Genomic DNA, 20,318 nt, shown 5'->3' on the forward strand with positions numbered 1-20,318 from the left:
AGGGGGAGTGGGTTGAGCCGAGGTCTGAAGATTTTGTGGAAATTGAGAGCAAGGATGGAAGGGTGGGTATTTTGTTTCAGATGAGAAATTGTTTATAAGGATGTCTTGGATTTGAAGGACAGGAAACAATTCATTGTTTTTAGAAGAGTGCTAAAATTAGAAACCAATTAGCTCTATGTCCCCTTTTTGTGACTTAAATGCTCATTACCTACAACTGCTCCTTTATAACAATGTCTGAACTGTAATTTATTGGTTTGGGGGTGGGTAAGTGTGTAAGAGCGTACTTGATACAGAAGGTGTAAAACCCAGTGTGAAGATCCACGGCTTCAGAATGGCTGTTATAACTGTGTTCTCTGACGCTTGTAGACTTTGGGTCTGGTTAATTCCATAATGTGATTTTTTTCTAATTCTTTATTTAACATAATAACAAAAAGAATAGAGTGATAAAGGAAGTTAGGCATGGGCTTAAGCCGTACAGGACATGTGTATGGAGCTGCTCTCTGAGGCCAGAAGAGAGTTCCAAGCAGTCGTGAGCTACCTGATGTGGGTGCTAGGAATGGAATTCAGTACTTCTGCAAGAGCAGTGGAGGCTCCAGCACTGAGCCATCTCCAGCCCCAGGACTCTGTGTGTGTGTGTGTGTGTGTGTGTGTTTGACATGAGGTCTTTTTTGGTGACCCTGGCTGTCCTGGAGTTCACTGTGTAGACCAGGCTTGCCTAGAGCCCACAGATATCCATGTGCCTCTGCCTCCCATGTACTGGGATTAAAGGAATGTGCCACTGCCACCTGGCTTCCTTCCTTTTTTCTTCCTTCCCCCCTCCTTTCTCTTTTTCCTCCTCTCTTCCTCTTCCCCTTTCTCCTCCTTTTGGATTTTTTTCTAATAAGAAAGCAATGGAAAATTACTTCTAAGATAAGGATAGGTTGAAAGAGGGGAATAAGTGAAGAGACTATTTTTGTAGTGGTTCTGTGCTGGGCAATGGTGGCTTTGAAGTAATGTCCAAGTAGAGGTGGGAGGTAGTCAGAGCCAGCTTTGGGAGATGGTTGGATAGGACTTGGTAGTGGACCTGGAGGGTGAGAGAGGTTCCTGAGAGTTTGCCCAGGTTTCTGGGTGGAGCTGCTGAGTGGATGTTGTTGGGAGCAGGAGGAGAGGAAAGGGTGGGTTCTCCCTGCAGCCTGCATTTGGCTCTTCACTTCTGCACTACTCGGTCCTGTGGCCAGTGTGCCCCCATGCATCTCTTCCACTGCTCAGGTCATGCCCCCCCCCCATCTCCACTGACACAGCTCAAGGCCACCTCTAAGTTTCTTCTTTCTCCACGTTCCCTTCCCACTTTGATTTGCGTATTAATCTGATGTTCAGTTTGCCTGGAAGACTGTTTTCCGCCTCCTCAGACTCTCTTACTCGCAAACATTTTGATGGTTGTCATTAAAATCTAAGTTCCTTCTCTGACACTTGAGATCTTGTTTCGTCCCAAACCCTCTCTCAAGCCTTCTTACTGCTCCACTCGGCTGCCTTCACAGCCAGTCTCCCTCTGTTCCCCCACACAGTGCTCAATTCCGACCGCCATGCCTTTGTTCACGAGGCCCTCCTTCCCAGTACTATAGATCACCTGGTCATCTTGGCTACCTAAATTTAGTCTCTTAATTTCCAGCTCAGACTTTCCTCCTGACAACATTTTGAGTGTCACTAGCGCCTCACTGGCTTTGGTTTTGTTCTTCAGTTTGTTGAGACAGAGTCTCTTATAGCCTAGGCTGGGTTCTAACTCACTGTGTAGCTGAGTGCTGGTCTTGAATTCCTAAGCCTGCCTTTCCTTTTCTTGGTTTGAGCGAAACAGCTAGTGCATGTGATCATCTCCCCCACCCTCTACAAGTCGCCCCCACTTCCCTGCTCTCATTCTCCTTTTTTTTTTTCTTTTGGAAGGCCTGGGAATCGAACCCAGGGCCTTGTGCATATTAAGCAAGCCCCATACCACTGAGCCACATCTTCAGCCTCACTCGTTTTTATTATACCATCCAAGTGGCTCTTACCATTTACGATGCCATTGTTTAACTCACTTGTTGAACAATATTTTAGGATATGTTTATATAGTCCTAGTTATTTGCAATATATTTGATATAGAGCTAACTGTTCTTTTGGCTTTAAGTATTATGTTGAATGGATGGGGAAAATGTGTACAAAGGCTATGAAATCACGTACAGAATTGTGGGGAATTCTTAAGGCTTGACCAGGGTGAGCATCATCTCCTTATGCTCGGCTCTGTCTGCTGAGCGTGCCTGTGTTGTCTGTAACAGGCGTGACTTACTCAGGTTTACTTCTAGAAGCTTCCAACTGTGACTGGTTTTTTTGTTTGTTTTTGTTTTAACTTACAGTTCTCTAATATGAGCAAGCATGGATCTGAAAATTTTATCTCTAGCAACAGATAAAACTACAGACAAACTGCAGGAATTTCTTCAAACCCTGAAAGCTGATGACGTGAGTACAGTCAAAGGCTGTGTGGTGTGGGCGGGAAAGAGCACAGCAGCCACTGAGCCATGGGGATGCTCTGGCGGGCTCTCTCGCCAGTGTTAGGAGACGAGGGTTTACTTGGTAAACATGGACAGACACCGAGCTGTAAGCTGCAATCCTGCTATCAGGGAAACCTACAAGATTGCAAGTTCTGCCTGAACTAAAAGGAAAGTACAGAGAGGGTGAGGTGCAGTTCAGGGGCAGAAGACTCTTTTGGTGCCCACAGGCCCCCAGATGCAGTCCCCAATGCTATCAAACCCCAAACAACCAATCAAGCAAACGGTGTGCTGAGATTAAATGGGACAACAAAAGCCATTTGTAATTAGCTTTAAATCAGAGATAACCTTAGACTGCCTTTGCAGTGAGTATTTACAAAGCCTTATATTTTTGGTTTTTCATTTTTTTATTCCATGTGTGTTTTGCCTGCATGTGCATTATGTACATATGGTGCCCATGGAAGCCAGGAGGCCATTAGGTCCCCTAGACTTGACGTTACTAACAGATGGTTGTGAGCCACAATGTAGGTGCTGGGAGTCAAGCCTGAGTCCTCTGGAAGCACAGCAGGCGCTGTTAACCGATGAACCAGCTCCGGCCTGAGTCGGTATACTTGTGTAGTCCTCAGGGCCGTCGCATCTGAAGCTACGTAGAGGCTGCAGCTTGGGTGCAAAGCACTAGTTCACTTGCGGATGTGTCCTCGTTTACGTTCTTCTGTAAAGAGAATAGGTTCATAGGCAAAAAAAAAAAAAAAAAAATTTTTTTTTTTCTTAATTACTGGTAAAAGAAAACCAATGCCTGAACCTCCACTGTGAATCCATGGTTTTAAAAATGAAGCAATAGTGATATGGTTAGCTACTTGGCATGTTGCCCTTTTGTCTCGGAACAGAGAGTGTAAGCTCTGACAGAACCCGGGTGGACATGAGCAGTGTGCTCTGGTAAGCCCTCTGGGTAATTTAGGCACTTACTAAAACCAAAATCTCACCGTTGTCGGTTGGTGCTGCCACCCTCCAGGTGGTTGCTTACGTCTGAAATTAAGAATTGTTGACTGACTTCCTTCTCGGCAGGCATCACTCTGCCTTCCTTTACCTCCAAACTAGGATGGATTAGACCATCTGTCTCCTTCTAAAGGACCTCAGACACAATGGCTCAAGTAATAACAGTTTGTTTCCTGTGTCTGGGCAGTGGGGTCCAGATCAAGGTGCCAGCTCCTTCCAGGACTGTGGTGATGTGTTCTGTGAGTCCATGCCTTAATTTCTCATCATTTTGCAGTGACCTGCATAGCTTGATCCCGGAACCCTGACTTGGAATAGCAAGGGAATGAAGAAACGAACTGATTTACTAGTAAAATCACGGAGATAAACACAAAAAAAGCTGGCAAACTGCTCGCCGCAGCAACCCGGGACCTCAGCACGTTTCTTGTGCACAGCACCAGGGGTTGGATTAGCTAGTCTCCATAGGTGTCTATAGGCCAGCAGTCTCAGCTGAAAAGCATGAGGAGGAAGCTGCCGCGGCCAGTTTTTGCACACACTAATAAATCATTCGTAACACTTGTGCTTAGACTAGGGGAAGGCTCTGCCTTTCTGAGACTAACCTAGGGGAAAGGTTTTGCTGATTTCCAGCGTGGATCCAAGCCTTGGCCCTCAACATGGCTGTGTTATGTCCTCAGGACGTCATCTGCTCTTTACACATCCAGGCAGTCTCCCGGCAGGCGTCTCTCGTGCCTGGTCCGTCGCCACCACCCATCTCCCTTCCTAAGAAGTGGCTCTCGATTCCAGTCAGCAGCTTCTCATGCACATAGATGAAGCCCAGGCTTCTCAATCCAGCCCTCGCCTGTCGTCCCAACCCTTTCCTTCCTTACCGCTCACCTGACGTGGGTCTTCTCTCGGGTCCGAGCATTTGCTCTGTCGGGGCCTCCTTCTCTGTGTGCACAGCCAGCCCTTTCTTACCTGCCCAGTCTCTGCTTAGGTGTCTCTGACCTGGGAGGTTTGCCAGCTCCACCTGCTCTGGCTTCCCCCTCCTCCAGCTACTGTCTCAGCTAGGTTTTCGTCATCTTTACGACATCTCTTGGTCTTTCTCATAAACTCTGAGTCAAATTGCCCTGTCCATTTTGTTCACCCTTAGACTGGTCTCTGAACAAGTGTGTGCATTAGAAGTATCACAGATGAGTGGGTGGGCATCTCTGAATCATGCCATAGCACCCAGTGCTAACGAAAGAGTTAATAAATATTTGTGGAACGAAACCCCCGTATCCCACCTTTGGGAGTTTGAAATAAAGTCTTACTCTGTAATGTACATAGACCTTGAGCTCCCACCTCAGCCTCCCAGATACTGGGGTGAAAGACATGAACTGCTATATCTGGCTCTATAAATTTCTGAATAGCTATTAGGGTTTGGTTTGGTTTGGTTTTGTTTTTGAAACAGGGTCTCTAGCCCAAGCTGCTATTAAACTGCTCAGCCAAGGATAACCTTGGACTTCTGATACCCCTGCCTAGATCTGGGGATCACTGGTGTTACAGGTGTGTGGCCACTGCACCCAGTTTTTGGAGTGCAAGAGTTTGAACCCAGAGTGTTGTGCATACTGGGCAAGTACATTACCAGCTAAGCTGCGGCCCAGCCCGGCTCAGCCCGGCCCAGCCCTTGTCTCTATTTTTGATTTTTTTTTGTTTGTTTGTTTTTTGTTTTTTTGAGAAGCTTCGCTTTGTGGCTCTTGCTGGACTTGTAGTTGCTGTGTATCCTAGGCTGGCCTAGAACTCATGAACATCCTCCTGCTTCATCCTGAAGTGCTGGGATTTCAGGTCTGCATCGCTGTGCCTGGCTTTAATCTTGGCTGCCCGGGATTCTCCTGGGCTCTCCCTGCTCTATGGAAAAGGAGTACTTGTGTGCTTCAGTCTGGCCTGAAGCCGGCAGCACCTGCTCCATTCTGCAGACTGAGGAGGTCCTTCAGGGAGAGACGTGTGATTGTTTTCTCCTCTGCTTGCAGTTGGCCAGTCTCCTTGAGAGCCAAGCAGTGAAAGGAAGAGCTGTTGGAACGTTCCTGAGAGCCATCCTCAAAGGTGATTGGCACCCCTTGCAGTGTACCTGTTGGGAGATTGGTTCTCTTTGGGTGTCATTGCTGTTTGAAGCCCCACTGGGACATTCTTTGTTCAGGGTTCTATAGACTCGACTGAAGCAGTGCTCTCCTCAGGGGGATGCTCAGGTACCTTACTGAAGGGAATCGGAATCCAACCGGATTGGTGTTTCCGGTTTGGAGGCCTGTAAAGAGTATACTCTGCTTTGGTTCCTCAGCCTTTTCGGACTGTGGAGATGAGAATAAGATGTGTCTAGCACTCACCGAGGACCTAGGGAACTCTGGAGTGGAATGGAGTATCTTTATGCCTCATACAGAGCCTCAATGCCCAATGTAACACGTTTGTTTCATTATCTTGAGCAATGGTTCCATGTTTAGATTGTGACCCAGAGTGGATTCATAAATTAATTATAGACAGGATCTCACTATGTAGCCCCAGCTGTCTGGAACTTGCTTTATAGACCAGGCTGGCATTCACAGGTGAATTCACAGAAATTCACCTGCCTCTGAGTGCTGGGATTAAAAGTGTGTACCAGTATGCTTAGCCCTTAGCCCTAAATATTTTTCTTTCCGTGTGTGTGTGGGGGGGGGGGGGAGTGTATGTGTATGTGCACGCGCGCACGCGCGCGCCCATAGAGGTTAAAGGAGGGTGTTGGACTCCCTGGCACTAGAGTTACAGGTGGTTTATAAGCCGCCTGATGTAGCTGGTAGGAACTGAATGAACTCAGGATCTTTGTAAGAGCAGAACATACTCTTAACTGTTGAACCATTTCTCCGAGCCCATCCTCAGCCCCTTTTTTGGCATAGGTCTCTATAGTGTAGGTGGGCTCAGTCTCACATAGTCCTCCTGCTTTAGCTTCCTGGGTGCAGGGATCACAGCTGCGCACTGCTGTGCCTGTCTCCAGGTTCTTGGTTTGTTTTTAGGTTTTGAGACAGGATCTCACTACACTTAGGCCTTGAAACTGTGATCCTCCTGCCACAACCTCCCACCTACTAAGATATAGATAGAATCTACAAGCCCAGGTGTGGTAGAAGAAAATTCTACAAGTCAAAAACTAAAAGTGGCTTTAGTCCACTCATGAGGCAGAGGCAGGAGGATGGCTGTGAGTTCAAGCTCAACCTGGTTTACATAAGTGAGTTCCAGGAAAGCCAGGGCTACACAGAGAGACTCTGTCTCAGGAAAAAAAAATGGCCTTAGTCTTGACAGTTATTTTTAGTTGGCTTATTTCTATTTCTCCACAGAAATGTAATTTCAACTGCAAGGGCACAAAAACACCCCACAGTTCATTTAGCTGAGTCGGCCTTTATGGAAACTCGTTCTGCGTTTTCTGGATATATCAGGGAGAAAGAAATGATGAAACAGTAATGGCAAATGCCTGTTTGTATTTCAAGAAGAAATATGGACAGCTCCTTCCTTAGCCAGATAAACCCAGGCGGATTATTGTGGCTCCACTTTTGCGACTAGCTTGTATTTAAAAACATGGACAGCCTACATGACCGTGTCGTAAATTATCGCAGATTCATAGAAACCAACTTGCAGTCATTGCTGTCCTGGTAAGTTGGCCAGGTGTGCAATCTGCAGTTACACGATGACATTTTAAATATAGATATAGATATAATCCACATACCAAGATAAGTCATCCTTTTAAAGTGATTACTCAGTGTGACCCGACTATCCTAGAACTCTGCAGACCAGGCCGGCCTCAAACTCAAGAGATCTGCCTGCCTCTGCCTCTTGAGTGCTGGGATCAATGGAGTGCAGCACCAGGCCTAGCTAAAATATATGTTTTGTTTTGTTTTTTTTTTAACTGAGATAGTTGACATTAATAGCTTATCTCCTTAAACTATATGATTCAGTGGCGTTTAGTATTTTAGAGTTGTGTATCTAGCACCACAGTGAATTTGTTGTTTTGAGAGGGGTCTTGGTATGTCTTAGGATTTCTATTGCTGTAAGGAGACACTATGACCAGTATGTCTTAATTAGTGTTCTGTTGCTGTGAAGAGACACTATGTCCACGGCAACTCTTGTAAAAGAAAGCATTTAATCAGAGGTTTAGTCTGTTATCGTCACTAGGGAGTACACAGGCACACTTGGTGCTGGAGAGCTAGCTAAGAGTTCTACCTCTGGATCAGCAGTCAGCAGGAAGAGGGAATAAGCCCCTGGGCCTGGCTTGAGCATCTGAAACCTGAAAGCACATAGCCAGAGACACACCAACTCCAGCAAGGCCTGTCCCTATTGTGCCACTCCCCATGAGCCCACAGTATGCAGCCTTGGCTGGTCCAAAGCTTACTATGTAAATTAGACTGGTGTCAAACCTACTGATCCTCCTGAGTGCTGAGATCAAACTTGTGCACCGTCACGATGAGTTTTACTTTTCTCAAATGAAAATCTACACTAATAGTTGTCATCTCTGTAAACCCCAAGCCATCCCTGTCCAAAGACACCTAATCTGCCTTCGATCTCCATAATTCTGCTCCTTAGGACACTGTATATCAAATCTTTACCCGCACAGTGCTCGCATGCACAGGTCTGTGTGTGTGTGTGTGTGTGTGTGTGTGTGTGTGTGTGTGTGAATGCAGGTGTGCACATGTCATGAAGCACATGTAGAAGTCCGAGGACAGCCTTAGGTGTCCATCTCTGCCTCTCATTGTCTTTGGGGCAGGATCTCTGCTTTCCCACTGCATCTTTGAGGCTGGCTGGCCCAGAAGCTTCCAGGACTCTCCTTTTTCCACCTCCCATCTCCCTGTTGGATCACAGAGGCTCACACTATGCATACAGTTGTTTTTTTTAATGGGCCCTGGGATTTGAACTCGGGTCCTTACGCTTGCATGGAAAGCGCTTTTACCCACTGATCCAAGTCCCGAGCCTAATATCCCCTCCTTTCCCCTCCCTCCTCTGCCTCCCAAATGCTGGGTTAAAGGAGTGCTCTACTGTGTCCAGGTGGTTTTTCTTATATACATGCTCCTCTGGCTTAGTCTTTGGCTCATTCTGGAATTGAGTTTGTCTCCTTTTGTCCGTGTTCTTGTATCTTACTTATGGAAGAGACGGGTTTTCCCTGTCCTTCTTACTCTACTGACCAAACTTAGCGATAATGTTCTGACTTCAAGTGTTAAGCTTGGGAAAGCGAAAGCCCATTCCCAAACTGCTACACCGTATGAATAATATAATGTGACAGAATATGTTAGTGAAGCAGGTGACACGACGGTCTGTTTGCTTTGGCTAACCACACACTTCGTCAGAGCCCCTCCATGTCACTGTTCCAGCACCGTTGTTCTGCTTCAGTGTTGCCTTAGAGACCTGTTCACGTTTCCTATTTATACCCTTGCTTGAGCGTCCCTTCTTTTTGTGTTTGTCCTGCTCTCTCCTGTTTAAAACATCGAGGCTCCCCCTGCTCTGAGGAAGATGGAGCCCTTAGGAGATACAAGATATATTCTTGCTGTATCCAACTGGTCGAATCAGGAGATTTGCAGCAAGACGTTGCATCGGAGATCATAGGATTGCTGATGCTGGAGGTAAGACTGAAGGGGATGTCAAGTGCCAAACCTAACCTAGTCCCTGCACAGGAGTAAGAGCCTGGCTTACAGCATGCGCCAGTACGGTGTAAACCACTTAGAGCATGCTTATCTGGTGGTACTGTACACGTAAATCTCCTTGTAGGTCTTGAAAGCATTAAGGGATTGACGGAGGTGATGGAGGAGCCTAACCTTTGAACTCCTTTACAGTTACATACATGGAACAGAGCAGCACAATTCCGTGACACCCTTCTAGTGCCTGTTGTGGGAGGTTGCGCCCTTCACTATTTCAGCAGTAGACTTATTTCACATGAAGTTTTCTTTTCTTTTTTCTTTTTTTTTTTTTTTTGGTTCTTTTTTTTTTTTTTTTTCGGAGCTGGGGACCGAACCCAGGGCCTTGCGCTTCCTAGGTAAGCGCTCTACCACTGAGCTAAATCCCCAGCCCGTTTTCTTTTTTTTTTAAAGAAACATTTATTTATTATATATAAGTACACTGTAGCTGTCTTCAGACACACCAGAAGAGGGCATCAGACCCCATTACAGATGGTTGTGAGCCATGTGGTTGCTGGGAATTGAACTCGGGACCTCTGGAAGAGCAGTCAGTGCCATCTCTCCAGCCCTCACATGAAGTTTTCAAACGTCAGATTCCTGTTTAACATTTTCTTCTTGAACTTTCAGGTTCACCATTTTCCAGGCCCGTTACTTGTTGACTTGGCCAATGACTTTGTGGGTGCTGTCAGAGAGGACCGCCTAGTGAATGGAAAATCTTTGGAGTTACTACCCATCATCCTTACTGCCTTGGCTACTAAGAAGGAAGGCCTGACTTGTGGGAAAGGTAATTCTCTTCAGGTTCTACTGACTTTTTCTTTATTATTATTTTTCCATATCATGAATCCGTTTTTTCATCCATTTTTCACCTTAGGTGATTTGAATGGGGAAGAATGTAAGAGGCAGTTGATTGACACCCTGTGTTCTGTCAGGTGAGTCTCATGAAAGTGTAGGAGTGTCTCAGAACTACACATGGCCAAAAGCCCAATACTGATTCCTTCCGGAATTGATATTTGTAAAGTTTTTTTGTTCTTGTTCTTATTGTTGTTGCTGTTGGGGAATTTTCTTTTGTTTACTTTTTTCTTGTTAATTATACAAATTAATGGGTTTCTCTCTCTCTTTTTTTTACTCATTTTTTTTTTTAAACTTTTTTTTTCTTTTTTTTTTTTTTTTTCGGAGCTGGGGACCGAACCCAGGGCCTTACGCTTGCTAGGCAAGCGCTCTACCACTGAGCTAAATCCCCAACCCTTTTTTACTAATTTTTAAACACTAGGTTACAAAGTAATGAGTTTTATTATGGCATTTTCATCCGTGTGTCATTATAGGTTAGTTAACTGTTCACTAATTCCTCTCCGTTGTACTCTTCATTTCCCCTGCCTCCCTCTGCCCTCAGATCATCCCTGCCTTCTGTCTGCCTGCCTGCCTGTCTGTCCCTCTCTCTCATACACACACACACACACACACACACACACACACACACACACTCTCTCTCTCTCTCTCTCTCTCTCTCGGTAATTTTGTTTGTTGTTTTGAGACTGGGTTTCACTGTGTTAACAGCTTAAGCTGTGTTAACTTCCTGTTCAAATAATTTCTCTGGAAAAAAAATTGTAGTGATATGTTTGTTTATCTAAGTGACGTTATATAAGTATGTATGTGAATGGTCTCGAGTAAAAAATTGGGTGGTTTGTGAACGTGTGCTTTTTTTAAAGTTATAACTTATGCACTCTGTGACATAAGTGTGTATAAAATGTATCTAGAGTGTGCATGTGAACATGTATAGAGTGTGCATGTGAACATGTATAGAGTGTGCATGTGAACATGTATAGAGTGTGCATGTGAACGTGTATAAAGTGTGCATGTGAACGTGTATAAAGTGTGTATGGGAACGTGTATAAAGTGTGCATGTGAATGTGTGTAAAGTGTGCATGTGAACGTGTATAAAGTGTGCATGTGAATGTGTGTAAAGTGTGTATGGGAATGTGTATAAAGTGTGCATGGGAACGTGTGTAAAGTGTGCACATGAACGTGTATAAAGTGTGTTTGCTCCCCGTGATTTTACTGGTGTTGGCTATTATCAGGGTGGTTTGTTTGTTTGTTTGTTTGGCATGAACCTCACCATGTGTTTTGGTTTTCTAGTCAGGGGAATTAAAGACTAATTATTCATCCTGTTTATTCATGTCTGCGTGTCTAAGCAGGCGGGGTCTCGTTAGCCCTCAGACCTGCTGTGTGGGGAGGAGACTTTGAACTTGAGCTTTAGGCTTCATGCTGCCTCTGAAGTGACCACCATGCCCGGCTGTTGTTTTAAATTATTTGTCTCACTTCCCAGTATTGAAAACCAAACTTGAAATGCTACACCTTTCTTTATAAGTTTTATAAATTGTGTATAGAAGAGTCGTACTGGCTGGTTTTGTGTGTCAACTTGACACAAGCTGGAGTTATCACAGAAAAAGGAGCTTCAGTTGTGGAAATGCCTACACGAGACCCAGCTGTAAGACATTTTCTCAACTAGTGATCAAGTGGGGAGGACCCAGCCCATAGTGGGTGGTGCTGTCCCTGAGCTGGTGGTCTTGGGTTCTATAAGAGAGCAAGCTGAACAATCCAGGGAAGCAAGCCAGTAAAAAACACCCCTCCATGGCCTCTGAAATCAGCTCCTGCTTCCTGACCTGCTTGAGTTCCGGTCCTGACTTCCTTTGGTGATGAACAGCAATGTGGAACTGTAAGCTGAATAAACCCTTTCCTCCCCAACTTGCTTCTTGGTCATGATGTTTGTGCAGGAATAGAAACCCTGGCTAAGACAGGAGTTAAAATAAAATAAACTCATTATTTTTCCAGATGGGCTCAACGATACGTGATCCAGCTCACTTCTGTGTTCAAGTAAGCATTGTTTATGTGTCTTTGCATCAAGCTTGGTCTACAAACCTAGGAGGAGTTGAAGCACATCGAGCTCACCCTCCCCTCTTTCTGAGTAGTGGCAGTGGCACTTCTGTTTTCTGCTTTGGAATTCCCTCCCCTCCCTTTCCTTTGGCTTAGTTTATTAAATGTATAAGTGCTTTTCTTTGAAATGACCATATTTAGACAAATGTATTGGTCCCTTTAAAAGATTGTTCCTAAGAGAAAACCTAAAGAGGACTCCTACAGTCTAATATATATTTTTATTCTTTAACTCCAAATTGTATTTAAAGACTTGCTTTATTGTTTCTTTATGTGTACCCATGTATGCGAATGCCTGCAGAAGCCAAAAGTTGGGAGTGGGATCCCCTGGAGCTGTAGTTACAAGTGGTTTTGGGCTGCTCATTGTGGGTGTTGAGAACCAAACTTCAGCCCCCTGAGAGAGCAAGTGTTCTTAACCACTGGGCAATCTTTTCAGCCATTCATTCATTCATTCATTTTGTGTGGGGATATGGGTGTGCACACATGTATATGTCTTTGCTACTTTGCAGGTACATACGTTTGGGAGTATTGGTATATGTGGGGGCCAGAGGTTAACCTTGAGTATCTTCCTTGACCATCCCCTGCCTTAGGTATTGACACATAGTCTCTTACTTGAACCCATAGCCTGCTGATTCAGTTATCCTAGCTAGTCAGCTTATCCAGAAATCCTGTCTTGGCTGAAATTATGGGTCCTAGGAATCCAGCCCTAGTCTTCATTCTTGCATAATAAATGTTTACCCCACCATGATATCTCCCTAGTCCCTAAATTTTCTTTCTTTCTTTCTTTTTCTTTTAAATTACAGAATGCCTGTATAGCTCTTTTTCTTTCTAAGATTTATTTATTTATTATATATAAGTACACTGTAGCTGTCTTCAGACACACCAGAAGACGGCATCAGATCCCATTACAGATGGTTGTGAGCCACCATGTGGTTGCTGAGATTTGAACTCAGGACATCTGGAAGAGCAGTCAGTGTTCTTAACCACTGAGACATCTCTCCAGCCCAAACTTTATTTCTTAAAAAGTGTTTGATAGAGTTTTGATTATTATAAAGCCCTGAATTTAACAAAGCATTAACGCTCTGGTGAGGCTTTCAAACGTCTGCTCCACAGGGATGTCCGTCTAACGCCAGAAGAAATGAAACTTGTGGTGGCCAAAGTGTTGACGATGTTTTCAAGGTTGAATCTTCAAGAAATTCCACCGCTGGTCTATCAGCTTCTGGTTCTCTCTTCCAAGGTACAAATAAAATAAGTCATTTCTTAATCTTGCGGCTTAAGCAGCTGTATCCATTTATCCTTTTCAGACTGTTGGTTTCCATACTACGACATACGTGTTTATCATCTGGGATGATTTGGTTGTGCTTTTCAGCCAAGGAGAAAGTATGGTTATGTAATGAAGACCTCAGGGTGTGTGCTCTAAGCCACACTGACACTACAGAACCTGCCATGTGACACAATTCCTGGAGACATGGGAGCCAACATCCACTCAAACCAGATAGGGAGCCAACAGCAGATCCAAGTCAGAGTACCCCCAAAGGCCGCCATGGTGAACCAATAGGGTTTATCAGGGTTGCTCTTAGGAGTGTAAGGAGAGTTACTTGCATGGGCAGAAATGACGCAGAGACTACATTATCAAAAGCCCACCCCCTCAGGGGTGACAGTTCACAAAAATTAGATCCCTGGGATGTCTGGCACACTTAGAGAGGCGGTGAAGCAGGGTGGAGGGAGCCTCTTCCAGGCAGCTCAGGCGGTTCCCACTGCTCCCAGTCGGCTGGCAGTGTCTCTTGGCTGTGCTCGCTGCTCGTATGTGCTGGAGGCGGATGGGGCCTGCTGCATCTTGTCAGGTTCAGGGTCTTCCTGAAGCCTTTGCCCATCATTACTACCTAAGCTTAAGGAGGGTCCCTGCAGGACGGAATGATTTATCTAGGGAGAAATCACATCACAGCAGTGTTTCAAGTTACGGTTGGGCACCCGGGGCATATATGCTACTGCCAAGCTGATTCCCTGGCTCTGTGAAGTATTCCAAACCCTGCTGCACCTTCAAAGTGTTCGGTATGTTATTACTGTCGGGCTAGGTTGCAACTTACTTATGTAAATTTGTACTAGATAATCCTTGGTTATTTTACCTTCAATTAGGTGATCATTCCTTTATCACAATAATAATTATTTTATTCACAGGGGAGCAGAAGGAGCGTTCTGGATGGAATAATAGCCTTCTTCAGGGAGCTAGACAAGCAGCACAGCGCGGAACAGAGCGGCGATGAGTGAGTACCACAGTTTAGAAGTGCAACACATCGTCACAGATTCACCTCCACCCTGAGCTCCATCGTTAGTGTGGCTTTGCCTTCGCCCCTTCCTTCCCCTCAGTACAGAGCTGTAGTCCTCCCAAGCTACTCTGTTGTGAGGGTAGGATAACACAGTCCCTTCCAGTCTTACTCACGCGCTTCAAGGAAGGCACCAGTCACTGCTGTAAGATCCAGGTTTGACATCTGTTTATTAGAGGAGAACTAGGAAACACTTAAGTGCTCCGTGACTTAGTGTTTCTTAGTTCTCTTAGCTCTTAGTCCATCTGACCATAGATAGAGCTTAATTATGTTAAACTGTGGCGAGAAGAGACTCTTAGTGTGGGAAGATAAGTCAAAAGGATGGCATCCCAGCGACAGCACAACTTCTTCAGACTGGGATGGGGAAACGTCCTGTTTTCACCAGAGCCTGACTGATAAGAACTATCATATGCCAACAAGGAGAGCATTTTCAGCTACGGAATAGATTAAAGGCAGAGTAAAATTTTTGAGAAAGGGGGTGTTTTATCTTCGAATACGAATGTACAGAGTGTTTATTCTGTGCTAGGTGCGTATACTGTAAACCTTGCATGCTTCTTGTAGATGTGGAAACCATGAAACAGGAAGTAAGGTTTAACGATAGCCAGAAAATAACAACCAGGATTTGAGTCCAAGCAGCCTGGCTGAGGAGCTTGTCAGTCAGCTGCCTCCAGTCTGCAATGACCTCTGTTACGCAGCCCGCAGTGGCTCTCTACGTTGACTTAGGCAAAGGTGACAGCAGGTTTCAGAGAGAGTAAGGAGCTCAGTTCTGACCACGTTAGATTCGCAACACATATCAGCAGCCCATGTGGAGGGAGCACCGAGCAGGTGGGGGTTGTGTGTAGAGGAAAGTCTGAACCAAAAATATAAATCGGTAGCCATTTAAAAGTTATCGAAAGCTAAGGACACATATACATGCAAATGGGAGGGCACCCCAGCCAAGGGACAGAATGGAATTATCTAGGGGAGACATGGAACGGATGGAGCGATGGGGGAGGGCAAGAAAGGTCTGCAAGGAAACCAGGTATTAGGCACGTTGCTTATAATCCCTGCACTTAAGGAGCTGAGGCAGATAGATCACGTGTTCTTCAAACTCAAGGCCAGTTGGGACTTTATTGGTTTTGGCCATGTGGGAGGTCATCTGTAACCCTTGTGACAATGTTGAGCAGTGGTGGCGCACACCCTTAATCCCGGCACTTGGGAGGCAGAGGCAGGAGGATCTCTGTGAGTTTGGTCTACAGAGTAAGTTCTAGAACAGCAAGGGCTACACAGAGAAACCCTGCCTACACCCCACTCCCCTCAAACAACAAAACAAGAAAGGACAGTGAGTCACTGGATGGGCAAGGGTAAGGAGAGGACAACGCCTGGTGGAATTGGGTTGGAGCTGGGGAGAGTGTAGGAGGTAAAGCATGGAGACACTGGCTAGAGACAAGGCTTCGTCAGTGTTCCTGAGAAGCGGGGTGGACTTGCCTCTTCTGCTTCCCGAGGCCCTGCAGCTTCAGCTGCTTGTCTGTCCTAGCAATTTTTCATTCCATAGCCCTAACCCAGACCTTGCTATTGAACCTTCTAGGTTGTCAGAGCTTGTTACTGCCCCAGCAGATGAGCTTCATCACGTGGAAGGCACTATTATTCTGCACATCGTGTTTGCCATCAAACTGGACTGTGAATTGGGCAGAGAACTGCTGAAACACTTGAAGGTCAGGGCAAACATTTTTTTTTCCTTATGTCTTTTGCCTGCTATCAGGACTCTTTTTCTCCTACTGGGTTGCATCATTCATCCTTGATAGAGGATTTGTGCCTACTCCTACGGGATCTTGTTGTACCATGTTCAGTGATATCACTGGGAGGCCTGCTCTTTTCTGAAGAGAAACAGAGGATCAGCGGGTTATGGAGGAGAGGGAGGGAGAGGAACTGGGAGGAGTGGAAGGAGGGGAAACTCATCAGGATGTACTGTATGAGAGCAGAATAAATTAAAAAACAAAAATTTTGGGGTTGGGGATTTAGCTCAGTGGTAGAGCGCTTGCCTAGGAAGCGCAAGGCCCTGGGTTCGGTCCCCAGCTCCGAAAAAAAAAAAAGAACAAAAAGAACAAAAAAAAATTTTTTTTTCTATGCAGTATCTTTCAAGAAACTTTGAGAACAAAATGTCTTTTAAGTTGAAGTTTATTTTTACAAAGACATAGTTAATAAAAGCATATTTTATATATACAGTAAATAGATATTATAAAGCATGTATGAGATCGGTCTGTATGAAATAGAGCGTTTGTACTGGAATCTCTCTCACGTCTGTTAGTGACCAGAAGCACTAATACAGAACATCTGGGAGTCTAGAAGATCTTTTTTTTTTCTTTGGAAGTAGAATATAGATGCTATTCTTGAACCCGTAAGCCAACAAGCTCCATTTAAAAGCCTTCCTTATGCTGGTCAGAGTCTAAGCTGCTTATTCTGGTGCCTTGGGCTTCCTTACTCTTTCTGTAAAGCCTCCCGCTCTGCCACATCTCTTTTGGCTGCTCGTGCTCTGTGTGTCAGGCATCAGACGGCCATTTGCGGGTTTTTGGTTTTTCTCTCTCTCCATTCTTCCATTCTAGGCAGCTGGTGAGGATTACGGCTCCCCTGCCCTGGCACTTTTGCTTTTAAATTTTAATAAAATTGGGGTTGGGGATTTAGCTCAGTGGTAGAGCGCTTGCCTAGGAAGCGCAAGGCCCTGGGTTCGGTCCCCAGCTCCGAAAAAAAAGAACCAAAAAAAAAAAAAATTTTAATAAAATTGCCTTTGAACTCTAAAAGTAAATAAATTAATTCACAAATGAAATTTTTTTAGAGGCCTGTCAAATGGCTCAATGGGCAAAAGCAGTGGTCCCAGAGCCTGACTATCTGAGTTCAGTCCCTGGGACCAGTATGGTAGAAGGAAAAGCTGACTCTCGGAGGCCGTGCCGTGGCCTGTGGGTGTGTGCTCCGGCAACCCTGCCTCATGTGTGCACTTATGCACACAATTTTAAGGAACTTTCTATAGTGCAAAACAGCAAAAGGACTGTTACGTTTCTTCCTTCCTTTTTTAAAATTTATGTGAGTACACTGCAGCTGTCTTCAGACACACCAGAAGAGGGCATCGGATCTCAATACGGATGGTTGTGAGCCACCATGTGGTTGCTGGGATTTGAACTCAGGACCTCTGGAAGAGCAGTCAGTGCTCTTAATCACGGAACCATCTCTCCAGCCCCTAGTGTTCACTTTTTAATGTGTTCAGAGTAGTAATTATGTTGCTGTTTTCACTCGATCTTAGCCAAAAGGCCAAGCAGTGACTACTGCTATTTTCAAAGAATCAGTTTATACTCTTTTCTTTTTTTCCTGTTTAAAGATGCTGCTATTATGTAGCCTGGGTTGGTCTTGAACTCACTATGTAGCCAACGCTGTCCTTAAACTCCTAGTCCTCCTGGCTCAACCTTCGCAGTGTTAGTATTACAGAAATGTACACCACCGCCTGGCTGTGTGATGCATAAATTGTGACTATTAACTGTTTTCCAAAGTAGCTGATAGTTTACATTCCTATCCTGGCTTTCCTCTCCTGGCTTTGTGACCTCTGTCTGTCTGTCTGTCTGTCTGTCTCACTGCTGCTCTTGCTGTGACCCATGTTCAGTGCATCTCTCCCTTTGATCTCTCACTTTGCATTTGGTTAATTGGTAATAAGTGTTCTTTCATGTACTTATTAGTTCTCATTTTTTTGGTGAAATGTCTTCAAGTCTTTTGTTTTTTCTTAAATCAATTTTATTCTAAGTTGTGCTTTGGATATTATATGTAAGAACCTTATTCCTAGTCATACAGATTTTCTCCATGTTCTGAGTGCTTCGTAGTCTTACCCAGTCCGTGGCTGTTTCCGATCTATGGAGGAGCTTGTTTTCAAGCAGACTGCTGTGGGGTAATGACTGTTTGTTCATTGTAGGCTGGACAGCAAGGGGATCCCAGTAAATGCCTATGTCCCTTCAGCATCGCTCTTCTCCTCTCTCTCACGAGAATACAGAGATTTGAGGAACAGGTATGATTTTTGTAAGGCTACTGTGATGCTTTTAGAGCTGGCAGGAAAGAGTACAAGAACCTATTTTTGTTTGCTGCCGCAGAACTTGGGATTCCTGGCGTCTGCCTCTATTTCCTCTTAGAAAGCCAGGTTATGGTAGCGTGAACTAAGAGTTGTGTCACCTGCTCAGGTGGCAGGAGAGCCAGTCTAGTTGGCTGACCAGCAGCCGTCTCATGGTCGCATTCTAAGAACTGTCCCCAACAATCAGCGATGAGAGCAGGAAGTCCTTGTCCCCCCTTTTCTTCATGAGTTCCAGGATCTGGAGTGCCGTTTTTTTGTTTTTTTTTTCTTCATCTTGCTGCTCTGTTTTGTGGTTCAGAACAGCGATGCCTACCCTTGGAAGCAGACGGTGGAACACCGAGTTACACAACCTGCCGTTGCTGACTTATTAAACAATTTGAGACAAGGGTGCTGGTGAGAGGGCTCAGCAGCTGAAAATACTTAATTCTGAGCCTGACAACATTAGTTCAGGACCTAGGAACCACGTGGTGGAAGGAGAGAGCCAACTCCCGGAAGCGTCCTCTGACACTCTGACCGTGGCATGCACTCCTCCCCACCCCTTTCCACCCCCAAACACACAGGATAAAGGGTCTAAGTTGCCTAAGATGGCAGCCGACTTGTAATTCTCCCGCCTCAGCCTTCAGAGTATCTGAGGGCATAGGCTATTCCACCAGACCCAGCGGGGAAGCATGTACACTGGTGTTTAGCCCTTTCTCGGGAAGGCCTGTCTTTAACTCTTCTAAGTTCCCACTGACGCTCACAGCTTTTGTATCATTTTAAAATCTTTAAACAGTTGCCGTAGGGTTGTGTGTGATCTCAGGTCAGAAACTATAATTTTGGCTCATTTTCTTATTTCTTCAATTATATTAGGTGTTTGATTTTTTAAAGACTTCCGTTGTAAAAAGCTTTAAGGATCTTCAGCTCCTCCAAGGCTCAAAATTTCTTCAGACTCTCGTCCCTCAGAGAACTTGCGTTTCAACCATGATCCTAGAAGTGGTGAAGAATAGGTGAGCTGATGAACCGTAGTCCAAAGACGTTTGAGGGTCTGGGTTAGAGAAAGCGGTGGGGAGCTATGCTTAGGGCCACTCGGCTGTAGCTGATGGCTGTAGGATTGAAGCTTCAGCCCTTCACATCGGTAGGAGAAAATGTTCCTATATTGAAGGGAAAAAACCAGCTTTCCATCTCTGGGCTACTTTCCTAGACACCCACTGTATAACAGAAATATAAAACATTGTTTTGGTTTTTTTTCCTTGATACTGCAACTCGGTTAGATGAAGTCTTTATATTCTTGTGTGAGTGAAAATACTGTTAGCAGAACCAGGTTAACAACCACGCCTTTAATACCAGCACTGGGAAGGCAGAGGCAGGTCTGAGTTCGAGGCCAGCCAGGTCTACAGAGTAAGTTCCAGGACAGCCAAGGCTACACAGAGGAGACCCTGTCTACAAAAACAAAAACAGCAAAACAAAAATCAGCAAAAACACTAAACTGTATTTACTTTGACCATTGAAGTCTGTGGCTGGGAAGTTGGAAGTGAAGTATTTATTGACTTAACAATTGTAAGCAAGTGATTTAAAACTATAAGGGAAACATCGGTAGCCGTCGTAGACTTTTGTTTGTTTTTTTTTAATTTTAGGATAAATATTAGTTGTTGTAACAATCTTTATTATGGCATGCTTTTTTTTTTTTTTTTTTGGTCAATGAACCCATAGAATAAATATAAAGTTTTATATTTTAAGTCCTAAAGGCCATCTTTTTCATGGACTGGAATTCTAATTCAGAGTCCGGTGTGACCTTGGCACATGAGGCCAGTGGAGAGCCTGAGTCCTTGTTTCAGAGCAGTCTACCCATTAAACAGCTCTGAAATGTCTCTGC

General features: G+C 44.9%; 1 protein-coding gene across 2 annotated transcripts in view; it reads left to right on the plus strand.

Moving 5' to 3' along the window:
- Positions 1-20,318, plus strand: part of Fanci (FA complementation group I) — a 56,412-nt gene that overhangs the window by 1,156 nt on the left and 34,938 nt on the right. For both annotated transcript variants that reach the window (XM_087619900.1, NM_001427670.1), the window contains 11 exon segments: positions 2,367-2,469; positions 5,480-5,552; positions 8,949-9,079; positions 9,758-9,914; positions 10,002-10,059; positions 11,960-12,001; positions 13,172-13,295; positions 14,237-14,322; positions 15,950-16,076; positions 18,314-18,406; positions 19,316-19,452. In XM_087619900.1, coding sequence (XP_087476026.1) covers positions 2,386-2,469; positions 5,480-5,552; positions 8,949-9,079; positions 9,758-9,914; positions 10,002-10,059; positions 11,960-12,001; positions 13,172-13,295; positions 14,237-14,322; positions 15,950-16,076; positions 18,314-18,406; positions 19,316-19,452 — 1,112 coding nt within the window. In that variant the 5' untranslated portion in view covers positions 2,367-2,385.

Source organism: Rattus norvegicus, chromosome 1 (genome assembly GCF_021556685.1).
Source record: "Rattus norvegicus strain SHRSP/BbbUtx chromosome 1, alternate assembly SHRSP_T2T, whole genome shotgun sequence".
In the NCBI taxonomy this organism is placed as follows: Eukaryota; Metazoa; Chordata; class Mammalia; order Rodentia; family Muridae; genus Rattus; species Rattus norvegicus.